This window comes from Fulmarus glacialis, unplaced genomic scaffold, assembly GCF_000690835.1.
Source record: "Fulmarus glacialis isolate BGI_N327 unplaced genomic scaffold, ASM69083v1 scaffold40087, whole genome shotgun sequence".
Taxonomy (NCBI): Eukaryota; Metazoa; Chordata; class Aves; order Procellariiformes; family Procellariidae; genus Fulmarus; species Fulmarus glacialis.
The window spans coordinates 1-11825 of NW_009224513.1; the positions used below are offsets into that span (position 1 = coordinate 1).

The 11825-nt window shown below is 42.8% G+C and overlaps 1 protein-coding gene across 1 annotated transcript; it reads right to left on the reverse strand.

Moving 5' to 3' along the window:
- Window positions 1–691: 691 nt before the first annotated feature.
- On the reverse strand, window positions 692–11264 carry POFUT2 (protein O-fucosyltransferase 2; the record flags this gene model as incomplete). The annotated part of the gene is made up of 6 exons (XM_009582169.1): window positions 692–872; window positions 1449–1574; window positions 4957–5023; window positions 9360–9470; window positions 9816–9960; window positions 11014–11264. Coding segments are annotated over 6 exons (881 nt in total), but the record flags the coding sequence as incomplete, so codon positions are not given.
- Window positions 11265–11825: the final 561 nt, after the last annotated feature.

Sequence of the window (11825 nt, forward strand, 5' to 3'; positions counted from 1 at the left end):
GGGGGCGGGCAGTGGGGCAGAGATGCGGTGCCAAGGGGGGCAATTCTCAGGGCGTGGGGAAGCCTGCAAGGGGTAGAACAGACGCTACCACTAGCCTCGCTGTCTAATCCTACAGGGTAGGTGTACCAAGAGGCCTTTCTTGACAGCAAACTTAGCTTAGTTATCGCAGATGCCATGCCCTGCAAGGTTATTCTAACATCACGCATTGAAACAGATCCCTAGATACTACCGGGAGGGAGGTGCAACCCTGGGATAAGGCCTGGGGGGGGAACCCCACCCTTCAGGGTTTCTAAGCTTTGGCCACACACAGCCAGGTCCACACCAGTCTGGAATTTGGGGGCAGCCAAGGGGAAGGTTGGGTGGCAGACTTCAGGGGGCCCTTCCCTCCATCATATCCGAAAGCCTCTGAAATGCTAAGAAAAAAGGTGGGATGGAAGAAAGAGCAGGAGGAACAGGCAAATTCAATTCCCAATTTCCCACTGTAGAGACCGTCAAACCTCCTATGGGAAATACCAAATGAGTGATTTGATACCAACTATTCAAGCTGGAAGGAAACAGATGCCCAACCTTGTTCAATTCCCTATTCAATGACGGAGGCCCATGAACTTTCAGTCATTTATAAAAGCAAAGTGGTAATTGCTGCACTCACTGTCAAAAGTTATCAATCCTAAACTGACTATAATATGCCTACCCTCCTCGACAGCATCAGTGGCTACAAAAACTTTTTCAAGCTTATGCATCTCCAAGAGGCTGCGGATTTTCTTTACTGCTCCTTGCAGGGAAGGCACATCTTCTCTGTGACCCCAAATGAAGTCTTTCCTTCTGAGATGAACCCCAAGGTATGGACCACCTAGAGCTGTGCCCATCTTAACCTAAGAGAGAAAGATCAATAAACTTTAAAACTTGAGAGCACCAGTATTCATTCACACTGAAAAGGCCTGAATGCATGATCTCTGGATAAGGCACAGAATTACTCTAGCTGCAGAAAGTAATTTTAAGGTATTGGACTGGCAGTACTTTGGGACGCTTATTGCAATGTTTTGATTTTGGGTGGCCTGCATCATAAAAGAGAAACTAGAGTGTGAAATCTTTGTAAGCAAAAATTGCTCTCCTTGACCAAATCCACAACTGGCAGTTTGCAGCTGAACTTTATACCCACAGATGATGCTGAATACAAGAAAAAATACAAGTTTCCTTTAGTGAAACGAGGATAACAAATCTAGCACCCAGAGCCAGTCAGCCATATCTCAACAGACTCCGTTAACTCATGTCACACAGGGAGAAGAGGGTACAGTAGGAACATGCATGTCCACCTCAATCTGAGCAGGGAGAGCTAGATTCACATGTATCTTCCAATATTCCCTGCAGTGTACAGCCAGGAGTTCACAAATAAATAAATAAATAAAATTATTACATTTGCTATGGGAAACAGACTGTTATGATTTTACTTTCATCTGTGTCCAGTCCTCCTTGTAATGAGTCCTGTCTGCCTCATCCGTGGATTGAAGATACTTGTTTCTAAACTCGTCTCCCACTACACGAAGGTGTTTAGCAAACACCATGCTCCGACGGGTCTGTTGGAATAAGAGCAGATGCCGAGTCAGAAAAAGGGAGAGCTAAAAATGACTAAATGAAGAGAGCTTCACATACACAGAGCTTCCAGGATGCAGTTACTTCTGATACATCCATGCAGCACTACAAGCAACAATTCCTAACATTTCATCTGAACTTTAACTGTTTAATCCTAATCATAACCACATTTATAACCAGCATACTCGTCTGACCCTGCAATACATAGGTGTACGGAGTAGACTCTAGTTATTTACACAACAGAACACATAATATACCAAATTAAACACACTAGCAATATACCTCACCTTTGGAAACAAAAGCTGGGCAAAGACTTTAGCTTGCAAAACACCCATAAGAATAAAACCTGCTTAAAAAAATCATGCGTCTAGCCACAGACACTCCTATCAAATTCAGTGGAAAAGTGACGAAAAAGGAATTATTTCCTTCACCTGTGGATAATAGCCTCTTTCAAAGATTTTGTGATGCAGTTACCACTGCACACAGTCACACATAGCCTTCTTATTACAGGCACACACAACAGACCTAAGGAAATCCCACGTGACTTAACACCACTTACAAAGGACACTTGGCAATTTGGTCTAATTCTTAATTTTATATAAGTCTGTAGTCTGTTGTGTGATGGGCACCAAAGAAGGTACAATGAAAACACTTCTCTTCAATTTCCAACAGCCTCTTTTTTCTCAGCACGGTGAAGCCCACAGTGGACAGAGTTCACTACACAGCAGAGAAGCCAGGCAGAGCACTACTGGTACTCCAAGACACAGCCACACCAATCGTGCCTTTGCCTTGCTCTATCAAAGAGGCAGCCTTTTTTCACCTTTCCCCAGAGCAGCTATTTCTCCATATGCCAAACTTGCTGTGGTTAAACTGGTTCCTCCTCCACATCATTCAGTAAGACACAGAACAATTTAGTCTTCTGTAAGATCCATCACACTGGTGATGGAGATCCACACCCCTCTAAATATTTAATGGAAGTACAAAGCCTGCTCTTCTAGCGTCTTTAAAGAGATCAGCACTGGCTTTCTAATCCCATCCCAAATCCTCCAGCAAAACATTTATATTAAGGGAGGATGTACACACTGTCTGCTGCAGAACGCACGCGCTGCACAGTTGAGAGAGAGACATTTTCTTCCTTTTTGTAACATGTCAACACAATACGATCCTGTGAAGTCAAGTCATTGGGTACATTACCCAAGATGTGATGACCATGGTATGCTCAAGAGGCAGCAAACATGTATACGCAACCCATGGCAGTGCAGTGCACTGGGGAGGACAATAAACATCTTTGAATGCTATGCTTGTGTCAAACACCTCTGAACTTCATCCTGACGGATTGCGCAACTGCCACGTCATGTTTGGCACCCACGCAGTATGCTGTGCCAAGTTTTTGCTGGGTGCAAAGCACTCCTCTGACAGCAGCTGTTCTGGATGAACACTTATTTTGCAACAGCGCATGTAAAAGAAAACAGATGAATGTGTGAACCTCCACTGTTATACTTTCTAAAGTGGATGCTTTCTGTGTCTGGTTATCCTCTTATTTAAAGTATGTTCCAAATGTGCATGTGCGATATTGTCACCCTTTCCAACTACCTCCAAGTTTTGCTTCTTCTCCCTTTTTGTCTGCAAAGAAACAAACAGAGAAGGGAGAGACACTTCTCAGAGGTCCATGGAAAAAGACAAAAGGCCCTGGGCCCAAGCTGCAGCAAGGCAACTCCTGTTTGGATATCAGGCAAAACCTCTTGCCCACAAGAGTGGCACAGCCGTGGGACAGGCCCCAGAGCGGTGGCGGATCTCCATCTGCGGGGACTTTCCACTTTCAGCTGGACACAGCCCTAAACCACCAGAACAAGTTCTGGAGTGCAAATCTCGAGGCAGGGCTGCCGAGACACCCCCCACCTAATTTTTTCTGTGATTCTAAGTTTGGGAAAACAAACAAACAAGCAAACAAACAAAATCAGTGTTGGTTATGCTCCCTTTCATGTACATGAATTGAATTAATGGTACAGATCCTCTAATTCTTTGAAATCGTCCCCCCAAAATGGTGAAACCAAATGCAAAACTGCTGGCTTTTTTAGACTTGTCCTTAGAGAACTTTCTGCTTCCATACAGATGGTAAAGCACTCATGTGGTCTACCCGCTACACTGATGCTCTTCAAGTGATTTAACAGTTGCTCCTAAGCCATTTTGGCAGCTCTTTCCTGCTCTGTGGTCATTCAACCATTAAGAATCCCCAAACAATACCTTTCAGCTTGCAGTGGTAGAAAAGCCTAGACAAAAATGGTGACAACTGTGAGAGCAATACAGCTTAATATTAAATTCAAATATTTTTGGACACCAAAGACCTAGGTTGGTTGCAAAGAGAAGCTGGCTTGTTACAATTTAAAAACTTCTTTGAGACAAGAGGGCATCTGTTAGCAAGATTTATAAAAAACTCCAGATGTTATCCAGAGAGTTATTAAGAAAAAAACAACCACCAAAAATCATGCAGGTAGTTAAAATGGAAATAAAAGAAAAAAGAGTATTTTCCAGAAAGTTTTAAATAATTTTGAGACAAGTTCAAATTGTTGAGACAATGTTTTACATGGATTTCATGTCTGCTTTTACAGGACTACAAGTCAGACTCAGAAAGGATATGTGGGCTGCATTCCTCCATTTGGAGAGTCACTCTCAAAGAAAAATTCATAGTTAGCAAACTACTGTTTGGTCCATTTCTGAAAAATATGCCATATGCCAAGTGAATAGCCAGACGTTTATATCTTACAAGACTGAGGTCTATGTAACTTGTTTCATAATATCATGAGAGTCACTTTCTCTCAGAAATTTTAATTATATCAAGCACTCCATATCGCGTTCCATTTTCCTGTGGCTGAACCCTTAATTTTGTCTTAAAACTGTTCCTATAGGAATTATTTTACCATAGGCCCTTGGGTGGGGTCTCCCAAAGTGCTCAGCATTACCTTGAAACTCGTGGGAATTTTGCCATTGAAGCCAATGGGGAGACAGTTAGGACAATATTGAGCACTCTCAGGAATTCTTTTGAAAAGTCTAATCTTGAGGCCGACTAGACAAGAAACTGCAGAAAGGCAGTTCCCTTCTGATTGCAGATGTGTTGCATAGGGGAGGTCCTTCTAAATGCCATGCCCTGCAGCACTGAGTCTTTGGGGACAAGACACCAGGACAAATTCCTGCATTACATTAATCCACAGCAGCCTCAAGACCATCTTTAGCATACACTGCTGAAACATAAGACACAAGTTACTTTCAAGAAAAGAAACCCGAGGCAAAACCGAAGCACGTATCGGTTATTGAATTTTTATCAGAACCAAGTAGAAAGTCTAGAGAAGCTAACTGGAAAATACTCACATTCCAATAATCTTTCCCTCCGTAGTGGTCATGAAGAAGGTTTTCAGCTCTGTCTAACATCACTGACCTATTAAAAATTGTAAAACTGAGTGCAGTTCCCTTAGGAATATAATTTACATTATGATGTTTCTTTATACAGTTGCTAGGATAAAGCACAGACTATGATCTATTTGCAAAGGGAGCATGGGGAATGAGGGATAGGCTGCCAATCTGTTCTGTTTAAAGCAAACTGTGACCCATAGCCTGCTGGGGAGAGAAGGGAACTATCCCATTGCATGTTCCTGCCCTCTTCCTTAATAAATGGTCCTCTTAATTCTGACAGTTAAACACAAACAAGTGTTAACAATCCCTCACGTAGTCCTCACAGTAGTTGCTGCTGGAGCAGTAAGATTGCCAACAGGGAGAGTGATCCAAAGGGGAGAAGCGACCTACGAGATGATGCTCAGCCTCAGAGCTTGCGAGAGCCTCCTGGAGGAAGCAGGAGTCATGCTCACAAAACCAAAACCAGAGAAGGTGTTTTCCATGTGTGGAATAAAATGTCCTACAGTAAAACGACAGATCAAAGAACACATAGACACTACAAAAACGTGTGTTAGCAACTAAGCACAAATTTTAAGATGAAAAATTTTCACTAACATGAAAACAGCCTGTGCTTTTCATAAATACACACAGTTCAAGATTGTGTACTGGAAACATAACTGCACAATCCAACTTCTAAGAATAGAAGAGATTTTTAGAGTTTTGAGTATCCAAGAGCATAGGGGATGTAGGCTTAGTTTGTCCTCTGAGCACACTGAATATGAGCAAACACACAGAGAAATGCTTCTGCTGAAGGGGATCAAAGTCATTATTTGGACCTTCTACGAAAATGAGAGGAAGTAAATAACCAGTTGACTTTAGATTATCACTGCTGATAATCAGCTGGACACTTGCACATAAGGCTACAAATAATCTGGAAAATAGAGCAGACTCTGCTGGTGGAGAAGCAGCACAGCATTAACAGGAAGCTTGGAGGTGAATCAGATTAATAATCTAAATGTATCAGGAAGATTCCTGTAAGTGACCATACCTGAAGAATAATAATACAGTACTAGGACCACACAATTGACTGTCTGGCCAAAAGGGCAACATGAGAGATCAGAGAGGCTATGGTGCACAAGTCACCATAGCCAGTGGAGACTTCAACTATCCCCAGGTAGGCTGGGCAAGTGTCATAGCAGGATGTGACTAGGCAACTGCAGTTTGAGATACTGTCAAAGACAGTTCCATGAACCAACTGGGCCGGGAGTAGCTCCTGACATAGACTTCAGCAGCAGCAAGACACGGACCAAAATCTCACAGTGGAAGAGCTACTCTGTGACAGTGGCCATAAACGTACTCATCTTCAACATCCTACTGGATCAACAATGGCCAAAGGAAAGTTACCACAGTTGCATTCAGTTTCAGAAAGGGGACTATGCAAAAATGCAGTAGTGTGCAAGTGAAGAAAACAGAAAGGGTCATAAACTCCATGAAGTTAAACAGAAAAAGTCAATAAAGAATGTCAAAAAGGAATTTGAGCAACAAGAAATAAAGGCCTTCAATCTAATTGCAAATCTTCATTCCAATACAAAGAAAAAGGAAATTAAAGGCTTAACAAGCACTTAGAGATGGTAACATCATGACAGAAACAGCTAATGTGATTTTTCATAGCTGTGTGCTAGGTGGAGAAGCTGGGAAGATTCACATGCCAGAACTACTTTTTACAGGGGAACTCATCAGGGAACGTGTCTCAAACCAAAGTGTCCATAGGAAGTGTGCAGCGATGGAACAGCTAGACAAAATGAACCAACAAATGGCCAACACCAGGCAGTATTCACCCAACAGTTGTCAAGGAACTCAAGGAAGAAGCAGCTGCGCCACTAATTCTGGTATGCAACTTCTCACTTAAAACTGCAACACAGCAAATGCAAAGTCAATTTTCTAAAAATGCACTTGGGGATGTCTGGGATGCAACACAGTGGTAAACGTGATACCAGTACTGGACAATTTAATAGCAACTATTACAAAAACCAGAATTAATGGATACCTAAAGTAAACTGGAGAAGTATCAACACAGAGCTCTGAACTCTGAACAATCAGAGTAGTCTGAGGACATGTGGATAAGGGAAATCCCATTGACATTGCCTACCAGGATTTCCTGACAGCCTTTGTTAAAGGCTTTTAAGAAAACTTAACAGCAACGGCACAGAGAGAAGGTCCTTGCATGGATTAAAAAAAAGTTTAAAGACAGGGATAAATGTCCAGTTCTCATTGTAGAGGGAGGTCACAAGTGGAAGGGATCTGCTTTTCACCATATTCCTAAACAACCTACAAAAGGGCGTGAACTTTGGGGTGACATAGGTTGCCGATCATTTTAAATTACTCAGAGCAGCAAACACAAAGGCCAATTGTGAAGAATTAAGGAAGTTTGATGACTGGCCAATAAAGTGGCAGATGAAATCTAATGTGCATCTAGTAAAAAAAAATACTGGCTTCATCTGATAACTAAAGGGCTTCATGCTCAGGAATGAGGACAGTTTGATGAAAATGTCAAGGCAACACTCATCAGACGTCAAAAAAAGGAACTTATATATTAGGAATTACCAGAAAAACAGAGCATGTCATTATACCACTACATAATGGGTTTACCCGCACTCAGCGTGCAGGATCCAGCTGAACTGTGAAGGTTCAGAGAATGGCAGCGAGGATGACCAAAGGCATGGAATGGCTTTCACACGAAGAATAACTAATGAAGCCAGGACTCTTCACACTGCAGAGGAGACAACTGAGGGGGAATATGATAAGAAGTAAAATCATGCATGGTGTGGAGGTGAATATGGAAGAGCTGTTTTTCACTGTCTCTTCCACTACATGAACTAGGGGACATTAGATGAAGCTTGCAGGTAGGAGTTACAAAAGGAGGTGGGTTTTCATAGGATGCACAGTTAAGGTGCAAAACCTCTAGGTCTTGTTCCAAGATTTTATGGATGCTAACAGTGTGCTTGGGGGTTCAAAGGGAAGCTTGCACAGATCCATGGACTCACTGAAGGATATAGAAGACAGGAAGATCACTTTTGGTTCAGAAAGTCCCTACAACCACAAATCTGAAGGATGTGACAGGACTCAGGGGACGCATTACACACTTGCCCAGTTCTTACACTTTTCCCCAGACATCTGATTTTAGTGACTCTTGGATTTCACACATTAACTGACTGACTTTAACGTGAACCACTAGTTTTAACATGAATCAGTGTAGCTGCCCTTACATTGCTGTTATGTTGGTACTTCTCCCTACTGGTGTCTGATTGAGAAATGTGACCTTGTGGATAAGGTACCTTCTCTGCGTGTTAGGAATACTTGGGCACCACTCCTAATTTTTCTCTTGATCTTCCTCATCACCAGAGCTTTGACAGTTGCCATGAAAGAGTTAACTGTAGGGCTAAACATGGAGACCTCTATGGTTTACTTAATCCAGTTTTCTGCTGTCACTGGCAAAGATTATGGTTAACTCCTACAAATAGAACAACATTTAAAAAGCAGGATATTGCTTCCTCTGCTCCCAGCGGGAGATACTACAGATCCCCACTACTCTGCTTAGGGAAACCTTCATCTCATTTCCAATTAAATCATATTGATGTCAAATTTTTGGATGTTTTTGCTCTCATGGCAAAACTGCACTTCAGCTTACACGGTTTATGTTTCTGCTATGGATTTATTCCCCTGATGTATTCACCGACAGTGATTATTTCCTCTTCCTGTTCTCCCCTATACCCCAGTAGCTTTTGCTTTGCTACGATGTCTTCAGTTGTTACAGGGTCACAGCTAACTGGAAATACTTTGCTACTGGGATAATGTAAGCCTGCTCCATCTCTCATATAAGAGCTTTCCTTTCCTCTGATCATTCTACTGGCATCTCAGAGCAGAAAGATGAAACATGCTGCTTGCTTTCTCTAAACCCAGCTCACACTATTGAGGATGGACGTCACAGGAGACCAGGCACTGCACCTCGTGATCCGAGACGTCGGCTTGGGAAAACACTGATTCCACTCTGTTTGTTCCCTCTTGACCCAGCATCAAACGGTAAAGGAAGGAAAGGCAAACACAGGGTGGCAAGGACATTTAGCTACCTGAGAGAGAATATGAAGGAGCTCAAGGATATTTCCTCTTAGGTTTTAGAACTGCAGCATTTAACCTAACTTACAGTTGGGTGTTTCTTACAGTGTAAATTACTTTTGTAATGATTTTAATTATGATTACAATAACTCAATGATGAAGTACCACAACAGTGGGACATAGCCTGTAAGTTCCCCCTGCTCTTCCCACCTGGCAATGGGTTTGTGGGCACACAATACAACAATAAATAGTAATACAAGGCAACTCACTGTGCTGAGGTGTTCTTCAAAAGGATAGGAGCCACAATAGAGGCAGATCCTTGGACAGACAAACAAGAGAGATTTAGGCCCCGCGTTTCCTCGTAACCCCAGAACCATCCCCTGAAAGGCAACACAAAGTATTGGTTCACAGGCTTGTATTTTAAATTAATGTCATATATAATGAAACAAATAAACAGTACACCATAGAAAGATGATATATAACGTAAACAAACCAGCCAGCTCCTTTATACTGTTTTTGTGTGAAACAACAACTTTCTAAAATTAGATCTTCTACTACCAATATAACATTTTATTATTGATGGGGTTTTAAAAACAAAGTGAACCCCAAGCATCCAAAGATTCACAGACAACACTGCAATAACGGCACAAGTCTGTTCTGTTAGAGTAGGCAAATGTCTCACTGAATACAACTAAAAAGACACTGAAAGGACCGCTAGATGTTACCTGTAGTACTCGTGTTTGTCTTTGGAGTACATAAGCTGATCAATGCATGGCCTTTCATCTATTTTTTCTTCCCATGTTCCTTCTTTCCATCCTTCTGCGTAGCCTTGTAGAACATAAATCTGTTCAATGAAGGGCCCACCTGACTCTGAGCAGAAGGCAAAGCAAAGCATTTGTGAGCATGAAAAAACACATGACAAAGGTATGACTTGCAGTTTAAAAATGTGCTAGAAATGCTAGTATTACACTACTCTCTCTCTCTTCCCTGTTTTCCCTATAAAAAAGGAAAGGAAGTTCTGTGTGAGCCAGAAAAGCTAAATGGGTCAGGGGATGTGACAACCTGCTACTCCCACCCAGCTAATGCGTGATTTCATGTGCCAAACAGAATTGAATTGCCATGGAAATGTAAATTTAAAAGCTGGGTAAAACACACCATGAAGCACAGAGGTTTTCAATGCTCTAGGTAGCTGCTATGGGAAGAGAGCCTCCAAGAAAATGACAAGTACAAGCCCTTCTTCCCCTAAATTTCAGGGCTTCTAAATGCTTTCTCCTGAAAGGTAGGGGACAACAATCCCTTCAGAGCTCTTTGCAGAGGTGTGACATTTATTTCCTTTGCTTAAAGAGTCTGTGACACTGCTGCAGATTTTGGCATTTGGTGATTAGCTCAACATGGCATTAAATCCTAAAGGAACCAACTTCACAGTTTCCATATTCTTAGGGAAAGCCTTTCACTTATATACCATTTAGTACACAAAAAGCAGGGGATAAGTATTTTGAGTATGTGCAGCATCGATGATGAAAAAGCAAGTTCACCGAAGAACCCACTGTACAGCTTTTACTGTCCAACCACCTCCAGAAAAAAGTGGCTTGTCTGTATTTCGACAGAGAGCTGCAGGCTGCCTCTCTCTCCTTACAGGGTTGTTACTATGGCCAAAATCACGCAGAAGTATCTGTGACTTTAACCTTTAACTGTCTTTCTCTGCCGAGGGGCTGAGGAAGTCGAGGGGCCGACAGTGCTACATCAAACGAGCTGCCAAATAATTGGGTTATTTCATCCTAGTGGTTTGTTACTCAGCACAATCCTTTCCTATCCCTCCTCTCGCCACCTTTAACTTTTTTTACTTCACATATAAGGATAAACCTGTGAAGAAACCACTTCAAATCCTTAGTCAATTGCAGATTGTATGATTCCATACTCCACCTGCAAGGAACTGCTCATATTCGATGACAGGGATGTTCCTGTTGAGGCTTGGGAGATCGAAGAACTCGGACCAAGGGATCTGGACCTGAAGGATGTCAGGGCTCTGCCAGTGATAAAGACGTCCCCAGGGAGGCAGAACTAACACCCAGTTTTCACTTTTCAGCAAGGTCTTTAGAAGGGAAGCAATGCGAATATAGACATCTCTGCGAAGGTTGAACCCTTCAGGAGGATTTACATCATACAAAAGGTATCTGTGGAGAACAAAGCAGCATAATCACTTCAGGGAGTTTAAACCTTTTACACATTTTTTTTTTTACCCCACAATCATGTAACACAACGCTATTGGGATGGAAACTGTTCTTCTTTCATGAGTTCACGGTATTCAGAAGATGGAAGGGGATGAAGAAGGGAAGGCAGAGCAGTGCATGCTGCTGGGGGGGTCACAGGGGTCTCCTCATGGGACATTATCAAGGTGGCACATGCCACGAGCCTTTCCTGCTGCAGGGTGGGATGCGGGGGGCCAAGGAGTGCACCCCTCGAATGTCTTGCACGTCCTGAGGGTAATGTGGTGTGTGGTGAGAATGATGAAACAACTGGCACATTACTTGGGCTAATTCCTGTGAGCTGAATATGAAGGTGGGAGAACACGTTCATCAGGAGGGACAGGGGAAAAGGGCGCACCCACTGCCGGGCAGATGGGCGGGGGTCCCCAGACCACGCTCAGAGCAGGAAAGCCCCCAGACAGCTGCTACAGGGACACCTTCCAGAAATGACGCTGACAGCACCAGCAGGTGAAGGAGGACCTTTACGGG